At 39.4% G+C, this 22601-nt stretch overlaps 1 protein-coding gene across 4 annotated transcripts in view; it reads right to left on the bottom strand.

The window, feature by feature from the left end:
- loxl3b (lysyl oxidase-like 3b) overlaps positions 1 to 22601 on the bottom strand; it is a 37696-nt gene that overhangs the window by 12954 nt on the left and 2141 nt on the right. For 2 of the 4 annotated variants that reach the window (XM_051952901.1, XM_051952892.1), the window contains exons 2-8: positions 20776 to 21126; positions 17177 to 17340; positions 13944 to 14161; positions 7545 to 7610; positions 5345 to 5401; positions 2622 to 2829; positions 2255 to 2435 (exon numbers count right to left, since the gene is read on the bottom strand). In XM_051952901.1, the coding sequence (XP_051808861.1) occupies positions 2255 to 2435; positions 2622 to 2829; positions 5345 to 5401; positions 7545 to 7610; positions 13944 to 14161; positions 17177 to 17340; positions 20776 to 21118 (1237 nt within the window). In that variant the 5' untranslated portion in view covers positions 21119 to 21126. The remainder of the gene's footprint in view (positions 1 to 2254; positions 2436 to 2621; positions 2830 to 5344; positions 5402 to 7544; positions 7611 to 13943; positions 14162 to 17176; positions 17341 to 20775; positions 21127 to 22601) is intronic. The other 2 variants (XM_022216748.2, XM_022216765.2) reach the window with 2 other exon arrangements.

The raw sequence follows: 22601 nt of genomic DNA on the forward strand, positions 1-22601 counted from the left end.
ACAAAATTGATGACATTCTCATCAGCCCGAGGCGTAGAATCTGCATGCTAACATCAAACACCAGCATGTTGTCATTATGGGTGCTACCATGCAAGCATCTCTATCAAGGAGGCGCTAGCATGGCAGTAAGTCTTTTTTATTACTGTAGCAAATCAGGAAGTGACTTGTGATTTTTTTCTTAAATTTTATCAAAATCCTCTTCAGACGACTAGCATATCTTGCATTTTTGCTCTAGAACGTAGCCGTGAATGTTCTGAATTCTGCTATTCGCCTGTACAGAATTAGTAGTAGTAATCTATAGTGCATACCGTACAGAGACCTTTGGAAACTCACTTTTTAACCTGAGACCTGCTCTCTGTCAGCAGCACCCTGCTTTACATTCACTCTCTAAACTCTCACTCCATCATGCGTGTCATCGCACCAGAACGCATTATGTACATCCCGTGAAAGGAATTCCTTCAGCGGCACGAGTTTCCGACTTCAGTGACGTTCAGGAATGTTTCTTGGACTAATTCATCCAGGTGGTGGTCTGACATCAAACTGAGCTCAGAGCAGGTTTGCTGCTTCCTCAAACAGACTTTGTGGTGAACCTCCTTGGTCGACTTCCTCCGCGGTAGAAGTCATAATGTACAAACACGAGAGCAGACGTCCACACCCCTAATTACTGAGAAAAGCCCCACAAAAGACGGCTTGTTTCTCCTCGGGTGGAATCTCCGAGAAACTTACAGAAATGCTTCACACACCTGAATGGTTTGGAGATAAATCCTATGCTAAGTAGTTGTCACTGTTATCTGAAGTGACATGGCAGCATAGACACATTTACTTCAGTTTGGTAGAGAATAATGTTTAATTTCTAGAGATAAAACATCTTATTTTGTCATCAGCATGTGAGACAACATTGGCAGACTCATTCTGTAAGGTCATCCACCACAGCTTCAAACTGTGAGTATCTGGCCCTAAGTTTTACAGCTCCAATCATCACAATCTTGGAGCTGATTTATCATCTTCCACGTGGAGGCCAAGAGGCTCAGACACACGCTGGACCTATAAAACTGACTGCCTCATTGTCATATGAAATGGTGCATAGCAAAGCTGGAATAACACAGAGAGTTCTCTGTTGTAAAACTGCCTGACCGCCACTTAGGAATCAGAAATACACTCAGAAAAGAGCAATTTAATGAACTGTACGGGGGGATTAATATCAGGAATGTAGCCTTGAATTTGTGGAAATAAACATAGTCACAGATGGAAAATATACACTAAGATTTGGTTGTTTTTTTTTAGTTGCATGATCCGAAAATGAGCACCAGATTAGTAAAGTGTGTTGGACGTCATTTGGTGTTTACAGAAAATACTGAGTCTCTCCTGTCCTTCTTCATGCACAGCATTCCTTTACTTATTAAAAAGCCTCGAAACGAGGAATCCAAGTAGGAATGTTAAGGGCCGATAATCGGTTGTGTTGGTTACAGAGATGACCTGAGAGATTAGAGGGGCAGAAGACAGACAGCTGCTAAATGAAGTCGTCTCTGAAGACAGTTTTAAACACATGGTGGTGGTTCAGAGGGATTTAATGAACATAAAATAGAGATGTAGTGGGTAAAAAAATCTACATTATTATCACAAAGTCAGCATGGCTAGAAATGCTGCAGATTTTAAACGCATAGTTCACTTTTTTCCAGGTTCAGGTCATTTTAAAAATAATTGTATTTGGGTGTATGCGAACGTCATTAGGTCTCACAAACGTTTAATTACATTTTTTAATCTCCAATAGATTATCTAAAACAAAACAGGGAAATCTGTAGCTAAATAAATACTTTATAAATAATGGAAAATACCTGTAAAATGACAATATTTATTGATGATTCAAATACAGTAAAACAATGTCATTTCAGGGTCATCCGTTTACCATTAGGAACCATTCTGATTATTGATGAGGACGTTATTTAAAGTTTTGGCTTGTTTTCTTATGAGCAACACGTAAGCTAATACTTATTTCTGTGATTTTACTTAGTATTTTCTTTAACTTATCTACAAATATTATCTTTTATCAGTTTAAAGTGTGCTGAGTGAGCAGACGCCTTGTCCTGAAGCAACAGCAGCCATCCCTGAGTTTTCCTCTACTAAATTCTTTACAGACATTAATTTAAGGCTTTATACTTCACAGCTATGCCCCAGAATGGGAGTTATGCCCCGTGTTTCCAGGTAAGACCCTCATATTATTCCTTTTTTCCAGTCACAGGTCATTATTCCTCACCTTGTCCAAGGCGTCTGCCGGTCAGAGCCTCCTTGGCGCTGCCGAAGCCGAGCTCCCTGCAGACGACGCTGGCCGACTGCAGGTTCCAGCGGTCGTCGCACACCGTCCCCCATTCGTTGTCCTTCAGGACCTCGACTCTTCCCTCTCCCACCCTGGAACCTCCCTTCAATCTCACATTGCTCTAGACAACAAGGAGACAGAATGAGTCCACACTGGAGCAGGTTTGTCAGGTATCTACAACCATCTGACCAAGCAATTACACCATCTACTAAAAGCTAATGAGGTTAAGCAGTTTTGCAATTTAGCGATCCACGCAAAACATCTCGTCATCAAGTGTAGCATCCTTCTTTCCGCAAAATTGCTTTACCGAAATTTTCAGTTTCTTTTTCAGGCCACTGTTCTGCATGAACAGCGGCCCCGGCATGCAGCTGACGACGGCCGGCATGCCGCCCGTGCAGGCCGATGTGGCGTTGGCTTTGCTGAACTCCAGAGGACAGGCGGCCAGATGGACCTCGGTGCCCAAACAGGCCACAGAGTGAATGTGGAAGTAGTTCTTCTGGCGCTCCAAATACAACCTGGAGGCAGCAGAGACACGGACTGTGGTGAGAGAATGAAATGAAAGCCTGCTTTGTGTTTACAGTCTGGCAGAGAAAATTACAGGCCCAGCATTCAGGTTTTAGGTAATACATTAGGATGTTTTTAATCAAATGACCACATGAGTGAAAGAATGAATGAACAAAAATGCACATGGCTTCTCACAATGAACACGCACATACATACCTAACATAAACAAGGGTAAACATTGGGGTTAGGGCCCCATAGTGTTATTTTATGGTGTGATTTTGTCTCAGTAATTAGACCCTCCAGAAAAACGCGATTATGCGATCGCATGAATTCCCGCATTAATCGCCAAAATGCCGCTGATTATGCGGGGGTCAATTATTTCCCAAAAGGCCGCATAATCCCCGCAAAACAGTGCACAATTCCTGCAAGAATCTCACATTTCCACGAAAAAAAAGAGAAATATGCGGGTCCCGCTTGATTTCAGAATTTCCGCATAAAATGAGAAAACTATAACCAATATAAATGGAGTTGTGAGTGAGTTTTTATGCGACGCCCGGCCTGACGTCATCAGTTCGCGCATTCACACACACACTAGAAGCAGCTGATGCAAAGCGCGGCGCCAGTGTTGCCAACTTAGCGCCTTTCTCGCTAAATCTAGCGACTTTCCAAAGCGTCCTAGCGACTTTTTTTGTCAAAAGCGACTAGCCACAAATCTAACGACTTTTTCTGCCGTTTTGGAGACTGACAGGAAAACGGGGATCATTCTGCAGTTACTGTCCTCAACAAGCAGCAGGTGCTGCTGTGAGCTCCTCCCCCTCCCAAAGCACAGGCTGTCAGTCCAGTAACCCCGCAGCAGTCCCAGTGTCTGATGAGAGGACACATCCATTCGCAGCCAGACAGCAGGTGAATCGCGCATATTTTTGCATATTTCACAACTATTCGCATACTTTGCAACTTTCCGCAATTTCCCCGCATAAAATGGCATAAAAACCCCGCATATTTATTCGCATAATCAAGGATTTTAGCCCACATAATCAAGGATTTTAGCCCACATAATCAAGGATTTTAGCTCGCATAATCAAGGATTTTAGCCCACATAATCAAGGATTTTAGCCCACATAATCAAGGATTTTAGCTCGCATAATCAAGAATTTTTGTCCGTGTTTTTCTGGAGGGTCTAAGTAATACATGCTATGTATTAAAACACTCCGGAATTATACAAGATAGTGATAAAAACTTATTGAAACCAAGAATTATACAGTTTTGATCTGCAGTATGACGTTAAGTATAACCTGGAGAAGTTTACAATAAAGACACTGTTACACATTTTAACATTTAAGTGAGGTTAAGTTTACTAATTTATAATATCATGGAGTGTTAGCTATATGTTTACATTACTGAGATTATTCTCCCTTAATTAATAGCAGTGTAGGGTCTCCGCTCTGACATGCATTATTCAGGTAAAGCAGCATGTTACATGATTTATGTCAAGTTTTAATCCCTAAGATATGAATTACTGAGGTACACTCAAACCATAAATAGCACTATAGCTTTTCAACCAAACTTAAGTCAAACTTCTTGGGTTAATTTCATAACGTAAATCAAAATTTGTGTATAATTTTTTTACTGGACAAGCATTTTGATGCAGCGACGATGGCCTAAAATGTGCTTTATAGAAAATGGTGGCTTGATTTTCCTTTACATTACAGAAAATATGCATTATTAACTTACTTTCTGAGAGGTAAATGAGAGAATGGATGCCAAATTAATGTCCACATGGCAGATGCATAGCTATATTTCATTAGTTTGGCGTAGCAAATTGGCTAAAGCAGGAAAAAAACAGCTGCAAATCCACCTACGAGTGCCTAAAAAGTAACTATTCTGTTAATAAAAGCATGTTTATATTCATATTATGCATGTTTTGTTGAATATGCACAAATTCTTAAATGTAAAGACATCAATATAATAAGAAAATGTCCAGTATCTGCCTCAAAACAGTGAATTATTGTTGCGTTTTAGTGTAGATTAACCAAATGAGATTTAACGTGCTCATCAGGGAGCTTCAGAGGCAGATTTCTTCACACTATTTACATTACTGTTAATATTCGCATTTGCTCTACACATGTAAGTGGTATTGATTGCCTCTATATTTTGGCAAGTAAGTCAAAATGAAAAGCTACTTGTTTAGCATTCTAATCGCAAACTGCTCTTTGCAATTGAAAAGCCTTAAGAACACGTGTCATAGAAGTATATGCACAAATGAGGTTAAAACAAGTACAAGTTTTGCCTTTTTTGCTGCAAGCAGTGTGTGAATCTTAGACAATTTGCCACATGTGCAGGGCAGGTGGTCACACTGCAGAGGATGGACGGGGCTCAGACAATTACTCTTCCTTTTCTTGGGAACATCCAACATTTTTTGGCAGACTTTATCGTCCTAAATGACATTTTGTTCGTGAAAGCAGCATGTGTGTGGGTGTTTTTCAGACAGCGTAAAGTTACCCGCTGAATTGTTCATCCTCAGATTACCTTTTGCCAGGGCTGCTCTGTTTAGACTTAGAGTTAGCTTTAGCTTTGGATGTCTGCCTGCAAAGGTAAACACGGGTGAGACTGCACAGTTAGGGGGAGAAAACGAGGTGACAAAGGGAAAATCCACAGTGACAAAAGGTTACACGATGCACGGTTGAGTTAAAACTGCAGTTACGCCGTTCAAAAGGATGCATCATGATTCAACACAGCTGGTAAACATGCATCTCTACGGATCGTATTATGCAGAACACAGTGAATCAAACACTATAATCTTCTACTTGTAGTATAAAGTTCCTGGTTAAGTAGAAACAGCTTAGTTGAAGCAGACACATCCTTTTATAAATGCACTGAAATAAACACAAATATGACACAAGAGCACATTCAGAAAGTCACTAACATGAATACACTACATGGCCAAAAGTATGAGGACACATTTTTAGATTCCTTTCTATAGTTTTGGTCACAGCGTCCGTATATCTTTGGCCATGTCACATGTAAAGCACAGTTACTGTCGTGTAGTTAGTACAACCTGTGCTATCCTGATTTTAGCTGATTTTTTTGTGTCAATGTGAACGTTTAGCTAAAAACATTGACATTGTATGGCACTGCTTTATGTTTGGAATGGATGGACATCAAGTACAGATGTGTCAGGTTCCAGATGTTGTGATGATTAAAGCATGATGATCATATAGCAGAACATGTGCTCAATGTTGTTGGGTTCTTTAACTGTTTCTCAAATAAATGTACTCAGGATTTGGTAAACTTGATAACTTTGAATATTTTGGTGCTTAGATCGAGACCTGAATCAGGCAGAATCTGCAAATTCTATGTTATTTCTTAATTTTTCAGGGCCCTGGATGGTACACTCCACTGTACTTCAACGTGGTGAAATATTTAAACCTTTTAATTGGATAAGAAAAGCGATATTCTTGATTTTTCTTCCCATGAAATGACAAATAACAACAATGAATGTGCTTTTTATATATCCAAATCCTCTTATCTTGTTCAAACCCTTCTAAAAAATGACAATCACATCCATTCAAACTGCTAAATTCACTACTCTTTAGTTGCCTTGACCTCCAGCTCTACTATGAGGAACCTTGGTGTTATTTTTGACTAAAATTTGTCCTTTACCTCACACATGGCCATCTTTTACCGATGAAATATCGCCAAAATATAGACTACTTTGCCTAATAATAATGCTGACAAACTACTCCATGCATTTGTAACATCTTGGCTGAACTACTGTAATTCCTTTTTGTCTGGACGTCCCAATAGTTCTCTGAAGAACTGATGCAAAATGTTGCAGCCAGACTTCTGACAGGAACCAATAAAAGATCATAATTCTCCCGTATTGGCTTCTCTTCATTGGCTCCCTATAAAATCCAGGACAGAATTTAAAATCCTACTTCTAACATAAAACTCACCAAGCTCCATCTTATCTTAAGGACCTTATTGTACCTTTAGAGGGGTAGAACTGGTGCAATATTCCAACGTTGGGTCGTTTATATAGCGTTATGTATTAACTGTCAGCCATAGAAACATACACAGTCACAGTCCAACGTGGCAAACTCCACCCATCTGGCACTCTGAGGCGCCTAAAACAAACACTGTGAATTATTTGCAGATTCTAACCCATCAGATCTTGACTTATGGACTCTGGACTATGAGGAATATTTCACTTTAAAAGCCCAGGATGAGAATTTACTGACCTCCTCCAAAGAGCAAAAAGCGTGCCATAGGGAGGAATGGGATTTCCAGCTGTTGCATTAGATTAAAAAGGACGAATTCGTGAAAAAATTATACACCGCACAGATTGACAACTTTGTCCTATCAAACAGGTGTTTAATAACACCTTAAAAGTTCATTTGTTGAATGAAATCACACAGAATTAGAATTATACAGGTTGGAAAGTTCAAGCAAACCACTCTTGATAAGGTGTCAATCTGTGCCATGTTAGTAGAAATGCTATAAAACAGAAAAGTAAACCTCCACACCAGGCAACCATGAGTTCAAATAGGACAGAATAACCCATTCACATGCTGCACATCATAAAAATATGATATTTAAAGAGAGGGGAAAGGTTAACTAACTAGAAACAGGAGCTAAGTGGTTATTTTCTACCCCGACAGGAAACCCACTGTCCAAACTACATTGACCAGACGGATGGTGGACGGTGGGTTTTCCTGTGACAGTATACCTTCCACCGGCTGAAACATTAACCTTTGGCCTGGGGAGCTTCTCGGCTGCTCGCTTTTTCAGACGTCTGCAACAGTGAACAGCCAGATTCCATCACATACAGGACAGAACCTACATCCAAACGTACACTTAACCCGGCCGCACGTATGAACACAAACACTGCCTCTGTGCTGCACACACACACACACACACACACACACACACACACACACACACACACACACACACACACACACACACACGTGTTTAAAGCACCGGAGGGTTGGTGCTGAATGGCATGTCTGACATTCCACAAGTATCCAAAATATCACGTGACAGACTTCAGGTCACCGGTATGAGCACAGAACGTTCAGAATTAGGTGCTGTGGTGGTTATTCTTATCTAGAAGTTCAGCAATATGGCAATTATCTGATATTTACTGGCCAGTCAGTGACAAAATTGTGTTTTTGAAGTCAACAAAATGTGTCAGATTTCTCTACAATGCTGGTTTTTGAGTTGGGGAAACTTTCAAAGACATGAAAGAAGACAAGAAAACTTACATAAAGACAATTACTGTGCCGCTTTCTCTTCGCAATTCTGATTATTTTGCATGATAAGCCAAGTACGCTCTTTTCATTTGTAGCGGTGCACCTTCTTCACCCTCGAAATAAACTAAATTTTGACAAAGCGTTGAAGTGTTCCCCTGCTAATGAGGACATGAGCTGAATTTGTTAGACAGGTTAGTTTTATTCAACTTTTGATTTGTTGCTGCAACAGTAAACCAGAGAGGTGGACTGTGAAGCAGGTTTAACATAGTCAGGGTTTTGTTGCGTTAGCTGCCTTAATAAAACCTAAAACTCATCAGAGATGATGGGGATCACATCAGTGGTTATTAACTTGCTTTCCATAAAACGGGGCATTTTCAGGCATCATTTGAGTCTTTTTCCACATCAGTGTCAAGAAGAACAGGTTGTTTTAATAGAGAGTAATAGAGACTATGAAAAACTGAGAATCATATTAGATAATATGTTTATTTTACCACTCAGTGCACTCTCAATTCAGCTGTTTAATTCTAAAGTGACAGCTGCACAATAGAGCCCTTAGAATTTAAACTTGATGCTCAAGAAGTGCATGTAGGTCTGACTGTCCTACAGATGGAAATCACTTGTTTTTGGTCAAATCAAAGTGAAATCTGTGTAATTAACTGAATAATATCCGTGGTTAATGCCCATAAGCTAATCGATATTCTGTTAGCTGCAGTGCTAGCAGTGGAAAACAGGCTGGGCAGTAAATCACAAACAAACATTTAAACATATTTATGCATTTTCTGCGTTCACTCGGCAACACGATGCGTCCGGTTTGTCTGCTGTAACTGCATGATTTAAATCAGTGGCATTACTAACATGCAGCTCAGCAGGTTGCAGACATAACCTCAGTTGAGAATCTGTATCACTCAGTGAGAATATGGTCAGGAGAAGAATTAGTTCAAGGAATATCATTTTAAATCCCAAACTCTGAGGAGTGTGTGCCGCATCAGTAACCATGATTATCCGGCAGGTTAAAAGAGAGAGCCTTCAAAACGCTGAAAACTCTGAGTTTAGGCTCCACATCGCTCACTAACCCATCCATCTTATTTTGTCATACATCTATCTGACTAATATGTGCCTGTTTTGCATTTATTTGTATTTATTATATGTATTTATTAAACAGGTGCTTTGTAGACGTATTTTTTCTCAACTTTGAAACACGGACAACTTGTATGAATTTATAAAGATTCATCTTTTTGGACGAGTTTGCTAATGTCACTCTTTTTAGACATATAGATCATAACCTTTATCAACATATCTGGGGAGATCTACATAAGTTTGTCAGTGTTGATCTTTTGGAGCCTCTATTTCTGACGGTTTGACATGAAGTAAGACTTAAGCTAGGATTTAAGTTCTGCTGCACTCACGCACCGAGAGGACGATCAGTCTGACTCTTTCTTTACTGTACAGCGTGCAGGCTGGGTTCCCTCCAGCCGCGCTTGTCTGTGCATTATGTGACCGACCATCATTCCAGACTATTCCCCGGAGCCTCGGCTTTCACACACGTCTGAGAGAAAACACACATTTCCCCTCGCACTACTGTGAACCATCCACGGGGCACGAATAAAACGACCTCAGATGGAGCGCGGCCAGGAATGTGTGCAGCCGTACTGGAAGGACAAACTGGGAAAAGAATATGGAGGTCTGAGATCCCACGAAAGCAATCACTGTTCTCATTTAACACAGCAGGGTCTGTTCGATCCGGAGGCAAAAACTGGGAGTACGGTTATAAAATATGGCTTCTCTATGGTGTGATGTACAAATTAAACCATAAATACTCAATCAAATGTGTCACCTGTATGCATTTTTCCTGATTATTGTTTAAATCCAGATGTGAAAACACAAACTGGACTGTACTTTCCATTTCCACAGGCGCTTATTAAACTCTTCAACTCCTTCTGCAAAGTAATGAACAGATGCTGGGAAGAGGAAAATAAGTGACCGGACCAAGACACACACAAAAGCATGTCTTTCCTGTTTATCCAAAGGAAAAATAAAAACACACTCACATGGAAGAAATAAGACACAATCAGAGGCTCGTGCAAACACTTCAGCTTTCGTCCTGTAGAGTTTCAGCTCTGGCAGACGGTGGACAAAGTCTGCACACATTCCTCCTCTCATAACCACAGTAAACAGCAGTTGCTATAATGTCCAGTCTTTACAGAACAAAGATTAAGATCTTGATTGTGGTTTGGTCAGAGTGTTGCCATTCTGTTTTACAGCCTGAAACCGTGGGAAAGTCAGAGAGGCTGCAGCAAACGTCTCATCCTGAATGAATGAACAGGTTGCAGCCGCTTTCCTGAGGAGTTTAATTCCCACTGCTGCTCTGTGAAACTAATTTTAATAAGAAAAATCCAGCGTGTTTTACTGTAATGTTGGTTTAATGTAATAAAAAGTTTACGGGCTGCACATTTGTTGCTCCAAATGTACGACATTTTGGGAAATACATCTATTGGCTTTCTTGCTGGGAGTTAAGCTTCAGTGTACCGCCGGCGGTACACCTACTAATTTGCATAGGAATTTCAGGAATGTCCAACGGCTGCAAACACGATTATACAAACACTATACACCGATGGAAAGCTTAGATTCTCATGAATCCGCCGGTATAAACCACTTTCAGATGTGATTACCACAGCGGGTGAGAAAAACACATTTGTCCGACAAAAACAAATATTCATCCATCCGTTCTCTATACACGGCTTCAATGCACACAGCGCGACTCACATTTCCGGGTTTATTACACACGTGGACAAAATTGTTGGTACCCCTCAGTTAAAGAAGGAAAAACCCACAATTCTCACTGAAATCACTTGAAACTCACAAAAGTAACAATAAATAAAAATTTATTGAAAATTAAATAATCAAAATCAGCCATCACTTTTGAATTGTTGATTAACATAATTATTTAAAAAAAACAAACTAATGAAATAGGGCTGGACAAAAATGATGGTACCCATAACTTAATATTTTGTTGCACAACCTTTTGAGGCAATCACTGCAATTAAACGATTTCTATATTTGTCAATGAGCGTTCTGCAGCTGTCAACAGGTATTTTGGCCCACTCCTCATGAGCAAACAGCTCCAGTTGTCTCAGGTTTGATGGGTGTCTTCTCCAAATGGCATGTTTCAGCTCCTTCCACATATGTTCAATGGGATTCAGATCTGGGCTCATAGAAGGCCACTTTAGAATAGTCCAACGCTTTTCTCTCAGCCATTCTTGGGTGTTTTTGGCTGTGTTTTGGATCGTTGTCCTGTTGGAAGACCCATGACCTGCGACTGAGACCAAGCTTTCTGACACTAGGCAGCACATTTCTCTCCAGAATGCCTTGATAGTCTTCAGATTTCATCGTACCTTGCACACTTTCAAGACACCCTGTGCCAGATGCAGCAAAGCAGCCCCAAAACATTACTGAGCCTCCTCCATGTTTCACCGTAGGGACAGTGTTCTTTTCTTCGTATGCTTGGTTTTTGAGTCTATGAACATAGAGTTGATGTGCCTTACCAAAAAGCTCCAGTTTGGTCTCATCTGTCCAAAGGACATTCTCCCAGAAGCTTTGTGGCTTGTCAACATGCATTTTTGCAAATTCCAGTCTCGCTTTTTTATGAGTTTTTTTCAGCAGTGGTGTCCTCCTTGGTCGTCTCCCATGAAGTCCACTTTGGCTCAAACAACGACGAATGGTGCGATCTGACACTGATGTACCTTGGCCTTGGAGTTCACCTTTAATTTCTTTGGAGGTTGCTCTGGGCTCTTTGGATACAATTCCAACGATCCGTCTCTTCAATTTGTCATCAATTTTCCTCTTGCGGCCACGTCCAGGGAGGTTGGCTACTGTCCCGTGGGTCTTGAACTTCTGAATAATATGAGCCACTGTTGTCACAGGAACTTCAAGCTGTTTAGAGATGCTCTTATAGCCTTTACCTTTAAGATGTTTGTCTATCATTTTTTTTCGGATGTCCTGGGACAATTCTCTCCTTCGCTTTCTGTTGTCCATGTTCAGTGTGGTACACACCTTTTCACCAAACAGCAGGGTGACTACTTGTCTCCCTTTAAATAGGCAGACTGACTGATTATGAGTTTGGAAACACCTGTGATGTCAATTAAATGACACACCTGAGTTAATCATGTCACTCTGGTCAAATAGTTTTCAATCTTTTATAGAGGTACCATCATTTTTGTCCAGGCCTGTTTCATTAGTTTGTTTTTTTAAATAATTATGTTAATCAACAATTCAAAAGTAATGGCTGTTTTTGATTATTTAATTTTCAATAAATTTTTATTTAGTGTTACTTTTGTGAGTTTCAAGTGATTTCAGTGAGAATTGTGGGTTTTTCCTTCTTTAACTGAGGGGTACCAACAATTTTGTCCACGTGTGTATTACACACAAAAAAAAGATTCCATAAAAAACGGCCATAATCCAACCTTTTACATCAGATGACACAAGCCAGTAAACTATTTTGTCCAAAACATGTCCTGAAGTCGGTATAAAATCCCCGAATCGGTCATTTTCAAGGAAATGCACCTCGCGATGCCCGTCCAATATTCCCCGTATTTTTCGTAATTTTTTTTATTTAAAAATAGAATATTAGCGATTTTTTGTACTGAAAACGGCTGGAATTGACTGAAGCTTAAAGGGTTAAATAACAAGATTGGCACCATTTTCATATTTCTTTCTGAACCCTCTGAACCTCAGAAGCCACCAGTGGTTTTGCTATTCTTTAAAAAAAATCACCACAATGACATCATTTATCAAAGCCAGAAACTGTAAAAACAGAAAAGGATCGACTTTCCTGTGGTTCAACTCGAATTAATCATGTTTGACGCGCAATTCTGTTGGAAATTTCACTAAATCTAAGCTGAAAGTCATGTTTTGATCAAAATGATTTTATTTTTCATGTCTCACTTACAGTTTTGCCAAAATTGTCATTCACATTAATCAGATCCTGTACAAAAGAAGAAATTCTGCACTCCTCGTTGCAACTGAGAAGTCATTAGTGACTCAGCTGTGACCAACAGCCATGTGATAAAAATTCTGAGATTTTATGGCTGAAATTCAAACTCTGATTAGTGGAGATCTGAGACAAATATGAAAAAAAAGTAGCAAAATATTCATAGAAACAGAGCTATATTTTTTCCAGTATTGGTAACACCTGTGGACACTAGGAAAATGTTGTCAATGTTGATTCCATTTGAAAATAAATAATCAAGTTTTCATGTTTATGTGAAATACAGCATTGTAACTTTGCTATACTAATGAAAGGACACGTCTCTTTACTTTAGTCATGGTTGTTGTGTTTCCATAGAGGTGCAGGACTTTTTATTGCAGTGAAAAATGAGCCCACAGTGAGTGAAAGTGTGACAGGAGCAATAAACATCCAAAAAGTGCTTCAGAGAGTGAGACATGCAGCTCTCACTAGCAGCCAGCTAGCACAGCTTAGCATAAGGACAGGAAACAAATGGTAACAGGTAGCTTTGTTGAGGCAATATTAGACTAATTGTGGTGTTTTACCTCAATGTTTCTAATAAAATAAGTTAATAATTTGCTGGCTCAAGGTTCAAACTTACTGTACAAACAAAAGAGTGGCACCAATGCGTCGTCTAACACTTGACAAGAAAGCAAATTTCCCAAAATATCAATGTCTTTATTTAGCCTCGAAGAGTCTGACGAAGAGTTTTGGTGTCAGATATGCACGCTTAAACAGTATAAGACCTTTACTTGTTATAAACTACAGCTGCACGGTTGATTTCAGGTTCAAATTTGTCGTTGCCACTAATGTATAAAGTTGCAGCTTTAACCTTCTCACCCCAGAATTAAGGATTGATCTATTGGCTTACTTGTAGAAGTTCTTGTTGACCTTCCTCTCATGTGGGAATCCCAGCATGCCGCAGACCACACGGGTGTTTTTGATCGTCCATCCGATGTCGCAGATCTGAGCCCAGCCGTCTTTGTATTTCACCTCCACCACGCCTTCAGTGATAGGCAACTTCTTCTTGGCCATGGCAACCACCGGCCGGAGTCGCACTTCCTCTATTTTGTTCTCGTCGACATGTGCCTAAAAGAAGAGAAAAAAATAACAATTATGTTTGTTTATGAATGACACAATTACTGTTTACTAGTACATAAATGCATTTCCAGTGGGAAAACTACAGTGTTCATGAAACTGCAGTGAATAACACAGCAGCTTTTGGCAAATTTTTACTTCAATTTATATAAATCTTTCTATTGATCTTCACATTTTCTTTCTTTATATCTTACAGATTTGTCATGAGTCACTTTTTAGCACATTTTTGGATTAAAATCAAACAGTAGAAGATCATTTGCAGAAAATCACAACCCAGTTTTTCCTCATATTCACACTGACGCATCCATGTGTTCACTCATGCACGTGTCTTTAAGTCTCCTCTATGAGAATCACAGACTACAACACTGTGAGTCACGGCTATAACAGAGAGTATTTCTGCTCGAATCTTCTCCCTAGCAGCTCATGAGCGGTAAACGTAACTATCTCTGATTGCCAGCTTTGCACTGACTCACTTCCGCTCTGGTTTATTTGGGGGGAAAAAAAAAAAAAAAGAGGGGCTGTGGTCGCAGATTAAAGTCTGGACGCCACATTTGACCGAGCCTTTACTCGCAGCAAACAGACAGAAAAAGGGAAGAGTCGTTATCCATCTCAGAGTCCACCCACTTATTCTTATGAAAGTTTTTTTTATTTTTTTCTTATAATCCTTCTATATAACAGAGACACGTCATCCAGTCTTTCAAGCGGTTTCCAGAGATCTGAGGACATGAGTCGCCAGACTAACCTTGTTCACCTCGGACCTTTCAGTGGTGCAAACACTTAACATCAAAGAGTGCAAATGGAATTATAGTGACCGGCTAGAGACAGCACAGCCAGCTTCTAACTGTGCTGCCTTAGAGAAGGTTTCAAACAACCTCAGTTCTAATATGCTATTTATTAAAGGAGGGAAGCTTTTCACAACAGTTTCAAAACCATTGTGTCAGACATAACTCCACAGCGCTGCATCTTATTATCCTCAAGCTTCATATGAGGCATGTTTGTATTTCTTTAAACCATAATCCTGGTGGACGTTAAGCTCAGGATGCAGTGATGGTGCCCCGGCAAAACAGTGACAGTGTTTCTGGAGAAACACTTGCATGCAGGGAGGAGATAACTGTGATTAAAATGGAAAATTTACCAAATAAAACAAGCAAGGCTGCTATAATTCGTAAAAAATCTTCTTAAAACTTGTAGTTCTCAGTGAGAAGAGTGCTGCTCAGAGGTCTATGTTGTTGTTTACACTTGTAAAGATGATTTTTTAAAATAGATACACGCAGATAGAGGAAGGACAGGAGAATCCTTCGTAAAACATATGGTGGGAAACACCCAAAGTGTGCATCTGGTGAGCCACAGCATTGTCTACATAGTCTCGCTTTGCCAGACCACCTCACCTCAGTATCATTATGCTGACATTTAGTACACAATGCTGTGAAAATTCATTCAAAACAAACCCAAAAATTAACGTGTGTTTACAGAAAATACACAGATCTTGTTGAACAGTGTAATTAAACTACTGCACTTTCAAGTTTAACAAAACAATCACTGCCAGTTATTTATCTGTACAGGAGAAAGAAAAAAAACACTCTGGCTTGTTTGTATTACTTTAAACCAATCGCAGTCATCTTGGGCAGAAGTTGAGCCCAGGATGCAGTGATGATGCCCCATTGGTTGCCACACAGGCATGCAGGGAGGCGAGCAGTGTCATTTAAATGGCTAACTTCATTGAAAAAACTGATTGGTTGCTTTGTCGCATGGTATTTTCAGCTGCTGTTTGGAGATTGTTGCTTCATATAGTAAAGGGGGTATGTGAAAATGGTTACACACAAACAGCAGAAGGGGAAAAGATAGACAGGCTTACACTGAGAGTATACATCTGGTGAGTCAAACTACTGTCTACATAATCCCAGCTGAGTCCTAAAGTACCTTTAAATAGCACAACAGTGGGACATCATCATGGTTAAATATAGCATCTTTAACATTAAGAGGATTTCTCAGTTTTTGTGAAGAGCAGTGATGTAGAGTCTTTATAATTACAACAAAACTGAAGATGGATTACTGGATGATAGAAGCTTGTTCACACATCACCATCAAGCTGTCATATTATCCTGACATATAATTCTATCATATGAATTGAAGCAAAGACACAAATAGTTTGTGCTAAATGCTTTAGCACAGTTGGATCAAAAACCTCCTCATACAACGATTTTCACCGTCTGTGTCATATTGGGTATAGGATTATAAATTCTCATTCCAACTTGGCTGAGAAACTTGGCGGACTAGAAGCTCAACCAGTCGTCTTTCAAGCCAAATGTAGGTGAATGGAAAGTAGGTGCCACAGTTGCTGTGGGCGGAACCAGCATCACTTTCTTTTTATGGGTAGCCAAGAAACCACTTCAAGTATCATTGCTTTGAAATGCTATGTAATTTTTAGGCATTTAGTCCACAATGCTGTGAAAACGGCATTTAAAGCCCGAAAAGCAACATGTGTTTACTGAAAATACACAGATCTACTTGAACAGTGCAATTAAACGACTGCACTTTCTCCAAAGAATCACTGCCAGGTGTTTATCTCTATACAATTGGAGGAAATGTCAGGAAAACAAAAACTATCTGGAAGCACTTTGGCTAATTGGAAACATGAGTTTGTTTGTGTTTTTGGCTGAACTGTGTCTCTAAGAGTTGCCTGTAATACTCAGCTATATATGACTGCAGCCTCTAACTCACTAAATTTCCAGTTTCAGTGCAGAAGACATTCAAACGGTGGCATTACATCACCTCAGGGCAGTCCACTTGGGCACATGGTATGGAGCACAGCTAATGAGCGCCACATGTACTACAGCTACAGGTGGAGTTGCATGGAGGCGTGAAATGTCTTCCATGTGGGCTAAACCTTATGGAGTCTGTAGTCTGTGGAGCAGTAGAAGTGTTTATGAACGTATAAACGCTTCTTAGTCAACTTCACCACAACAAAATTACAAGATCTCTGTTAAATGTACTTCAGTAACTTACATCAATGACGTTGGAGTCCACGAAGCCGGGAATCCTCTCGTCTTTGCACACGACTCCGGCGTCTTCGTCGTGGGTGCAGTCGCTGTTGCCCCAGCCGCGAGACTTGCACAGCTCGATGCTCTTCTCACCTCCACCGCACAGCACGTTGTCGAGCCATATTTTCCCTGCACAGACAGCAGACTGTCGGTGAGGCTGCAGCAAACAAACAGACCTGTGGAGAGCCGTCGGTCCACGCCTGGAAGTGACACCTGGATGCTTCTAACGCAGCAAAATCTCAACAAGCTTTAGCTCAGTGACTAAAATCTGAATGTAATCCAGTCTGTTTTAATATCATTATCTACAACAGAAAAATAGGTTTATAACTTAACATAACAGTTTTGTTCAGTTTTGAGGCAGCTGGGACGGCTTGGACATGAAATCTAATGGCCTTTAAGTTGGTTAAATATTGTGACTTGGAATTAAAGATTTGTCTAAAATGTTTAATTGCAAGTCTTCTGACGGAAGTTGCAACTCGATTTGCAATGCAATTTTTTAAAGTCAAGCTTTAGCTGAATCGTCACTGTGATAGATTGAAAACCTAATGGAACATTATGACATGAGACACCAAGAACAGTGTGACAGTTACCCTAGAAGGATGAATGGCATGAATTTGTAAAACTAAAGTTTGAACCCTGGTTCAGATGTGATGCACCACATACATCCAAATTTACAGCCTATGCGATTTGCTAACTGCCTTGATTCCAATTGAGATTTGATTTGAAACTGATTAATTTCTCAGTCCAAATTGTGACACAAATTTAACTCGAGTTTTTGTAGATTAGTAAATACATAATCATGATCTAAACTAGTCAAGAAACTATGAATCAACATGAACCCTGATGGCTCTGTGAGGCTGAGCTAAATGTTAAGGTCAGCTTGATTACATACACACAGTGATTATACTAACACACTGATGATTAGCAGATATAATATTTACCATATTCACCATCACAGTTAGTCATGTTCAGGCGTAAACTAACCGTGACGTCACCCGTTGGTTTCAACGCCGAGAAAATGAAGCCCAGATTTTGCTACTTCCTGGTCGCCGTTTTGGATTTTTTTGGAGCCAGTGACGTAAAAAGCGTCATCAAACAGTCTGGACCGGAGAGCAACTAGGGGCAGGATTGGCTGAGGACTCTCTTATCCCACCCACATTTTACCGCAGAGGCTTCTGTTGCTGTCTATCAAGTATAGCCACGCCCCCTGGCTCCGCCAACTTTAACGATTTATTTAAAATTCAGTATTGATTTATTTTAAGATCGGCCACCTGATCTCTCATTTTGACCATGAAAACTAACGGGAAAAAAATCCTGAGCTGTAGAAAATCAGTCTATCAAATTTTATTTTTTACAAAAATGAATTGGGGTCTATGGAGAAAAAGCTTTTTGGAGCCAACCCTAGTGGACGGCGTGATATTGCAAGTTTTTGACACATTTCCGGGTGGGCTTCAAATTTGGAGCCAGATGCTACGTCCATCTTTATATACAGTCTATGGTCATGTTACCATAGAAACAATTACTAGTGCTATTGACAACAAAGAATATGGTGTTGGCGTCTTTGTGGACCTAAAAAAGGCATTTGACACAATAGATCACAATAGATTATTATTTAAACTTGAGAGATGTGGTATTAGAGGAGTAGTTTTAGATTGGATTAAGAGTTATTTGGATGGAAGAAATCAGTTTGTTCAAATGGACAGTTACAAATCATCACAAAGACATACTGCGTGCGGAGTGCCTCAAGGCTCTGTTTTAGGACCTAAATTATTCATTCTTTATATAAATGATATTTGTAAGGTATCTAATAAACTTAAGTTAACTTTATTTGCGGATGATACTACAATTTTTTGTTCTGGTGATGATCTGAAGTTACTTTTAGATTTAGTTACAAAAGAATTGACTAAACTTAAATCCTGGTTTGATTTGAATATATTATCAATAAATCTGAATAAAACAAAACTAATGTTATTTACTAATCGTAATGTTGATATTCCAGTAAAAGTTACTGTTGACAAAGTCAGTATTGAGTTGGTAGATGAAATAAAATTCTTGGGTGTCATTTTGGATGGTAAAGTCAGTTGGAAATCTCATGTTAAATATATTGGTAGTAAAATAGCTAAAAATATAGGTATAATGGGTAAAGTAAAATACGTTTTGAATGAGATATCTTTGTATATGCTGTATTGTTCTATGGTCTTGCCGTATTTGATGTATTGTGTTGAGGTATGGGGAAACACCTACAGAGCTACCACACAAAGACTATATATTCTACAAAAGAAAGCTATGCGAATTGTACATTGTGCTGGGTATCTAGATCATACAAATATACTGTTTTTGAAATCGAAGGCATTAAAACTGGAGGATCTTGTGGCTTTTAGAAGTGCTCAGCTTTTATACAAAGCAAGCAATAAGATGCTACCTATCAATTTACAAAAAATATTATCTTCAAGAGATGGGCTTTATTGCTTAAGGTATAAAAATAATTTAAAACAAAACTTTGGTCGAATTAAATTGAAATCGATGTGTGTTTCGGTTTGTGGGGTGGCTCTGTGGAATGGTCTTAATGAAGGTATTAAATCGTGTAAGAACATTTTGCAATTTAAAAAAAGTTATAGAAATATGATTTTGGAAAAGTACAAAAAGGATGAACAAAAGAAATAGTTGGTCATGATTCATTAGCAAATGCATATATATATTTTGTTTGTTTGTTTTTTTTCCGAATTGTGTTATTAGTAAATGCTGATCTATGTTAAAATCTGATTTAATATATATTTCAGATGTTTTTAGTTTTGTGCAAAGGGGTGAGGGTATATAAGTACTAAGTACTTCTACTTACTCCTTTTCGAATATGTAAGAAGGTGAAGTGACTAAAAGTGTTGGTCACTTCATATTTGATGTTCGAAATAAATAAATAAATAAATAAATAAAATAAATAAATAAACCATGCTAGCTTCTGCTACACAGCGCTACATAAACAATCCGACTGGTTGATGGAATGTCTTTAGCTTTGCATGCATTTGGTGACAAACCTTGGACAAACAGTGCGACTGCACAATAATTTTCTTTGTTTACTGACAAAGTAGAGGACAAACTAAATCTTGATTTTATTATACACTTCATGAACAAATAATCATCACAGCTATAATTTATCCTGAGTAGAACAAGGATATATCTGTACAAAACACCATAAATGTCTATTCAACATAAGAAAAAGTCTGGGGTCACCAAAGTTGTAGGAGACGTGTTGCGATGAATGTTTGCAAAACTGAGATTTGGGATGTTGTCCTTAAACTGTACTTCTGTAACAGCTGTGATATTCAGTAATAAAGGCTACTTGGAACAGAGGTGAAGTGGGGATTGCCAAGTATAACAGCTAAAGTTTCAGCAGTAGAAACAGTAATTTGGCACACGTTTCTCTTGGCGACAACTAATTTCAGAATATTTTAACATCCCTAAAGTGTCTGCTTATTTAAACCTGCCACTTTGAACAGTATAAATAAATCTCACACAGTGTATTAAACCTGAAACTGAATCTCAGGAGGCAGCTGAAGTCACTCTCACCTTGGCCTTTTCCATATTTAGCGCTGTGGGTCCATCCTGTGGCAGAGACGAAGCCCAGCTGGCGGCAGAGCACGTTGGCGTTGGCCAGCGAGAAGTCGTCGTCGCAGATGGTTCCCCACTCGCCCTTGTAGAACAGCTCGATCCGGCCCTCGTTGTGCTTTCGAGGGTATCCGGCCAGCCTGACCTTTAGCTTCTCGGTCCGGGGCTGAGGGGACGGCGACGGGGACGGCGTTGGTGTCGGCGTGGCTGAGTTTGACGGTGTGGTCTGGGTGAAACAGCAGGGCAACCACAACCCAAACAGAAGGATGAATGCTAACCGCTGCTGGCGTCTGGACTTCTCCATTATATCAGCTGCAAAGAAAGAAAAGGAAAAGACAACATTAAGACGAGTCTGAGGCCACATCTGAAAATAAGGAGACCGGTTCAAGTTTTTTTAAATATAGATTAAGGCATATTTGTTCCCATTCAGGTAGATTTTTTTGAGAAATCCTTATCAGTTTACGATGTCACCAGCTTATTCATAAAAAAAAAACATGTGAAACTGAGATAAACCAGCTTCTATAGTCAATAATGCACAGATCCAAACAGATAAAACACAAATAAACCAAAAACTATCACGACTAGAATACATTTAGCTAAACATTTTTTTATGGCAACACAAAATGCAACCAATTTCTTACAAGAAAAATTAAATATATGATGTTCAATTTAGGATGCTTTTGCCAAATATTTTGCTCATTTACCATTGTGACAGCTTCACAAATCCTCAAAAAGAAAGTCTGTTTATGTTATACATCAAACTATTCCTCGAGATTCAAGAGTTTTCACGTGCTCATACAGTATACACAGTGAAATATCAACAAGATGTTATAAAAACAAGAAAATTACAAAAAATGTCATGTATAATAAAGAGGAAGAGATATTCATGCTATTTCCTTTACAGTGATTCAAACATAGATTATATTTTCCTCAAGAGAAGTGCTCCTACTGCACTTTTGGTTTGTTTAAATGCAAGTCTAGTGTGATTTCAGGGCAAAACTTTGACCTTAGAGGTGTCAAAATTCCAATTTTGCTCCTTTAAGAGTCTCTAAATACTCCTGTATGTATCTAAGGAAGATACTGAGTTATAATAACACCTGTGAAGTGTATTCTCATCAACCACGTCTAATATTTTCTACATGTCTGCAGCTAGAACCCAGAAAGCTCACACAGAGGAGCTGAAAATATGCCCAGCATATGGAACTATGATTGATGTAAGAGTGTCGAGTTGCTGCACCGCTTTGATTCAAACCATCTGCTCAGCGTTGACTGGATGTGTGTGGAGGGATAAGAGGGGACATTTAAACCATCGGGCTGATCACAAAGCCTCAGTGGATGTTTATATTTCTGAAAATTAACAGCTGCTCTGTACAGTTTTATTGACATTTCACAGCTTTCCGTGCAGGATTTCTAATTGTCTCTGCACTCTTATGAACAATAAGCACATTTTTCCTTCTGGGTTAACACTTCCCTGATATTTTGGGACACAAAAAGTCAAATTTTCCCTATAAAACGTTGCTCTCTGTACGGCTCTGGTGTGCAGAGGACACTGCATAGGCCTGCTATTGATAACTTCAGAGCTGCACTCCGTCGCAGCTTTTAGCAAGCGGGGGGTTGTTCCTCCAGAGACACAAATACAGTAGTGTGATGTGTTTGTACAAAAACCACAAACTTAAGGTGCCTGTTGTAAAACATGGTCTGAGACTGACTACATGGTCTGAGTCCAGCTTTAAGCCGTGTGGAAGGACACACGTGTTTACGTAAAGATTTGGTGAGCTGGGCCTTTA

This window comes from Acanthochromis polyacanthus, chromosome 1 (assembly GCF_021347895.1).
Source record: "Acanthochromis polyacanthus isolate Apoly-LR-REF ecotype Palm Island chromosome 1, KAUST_Apoly_ChrSc, whole genome shotgun sequence".
NCBI classification, from domain to species: Eukaryota; Metazoa; Chordata; class Actinopteri; family Pomacentridae; genus Acanthochromis; species Acanthochromis polyacanthus.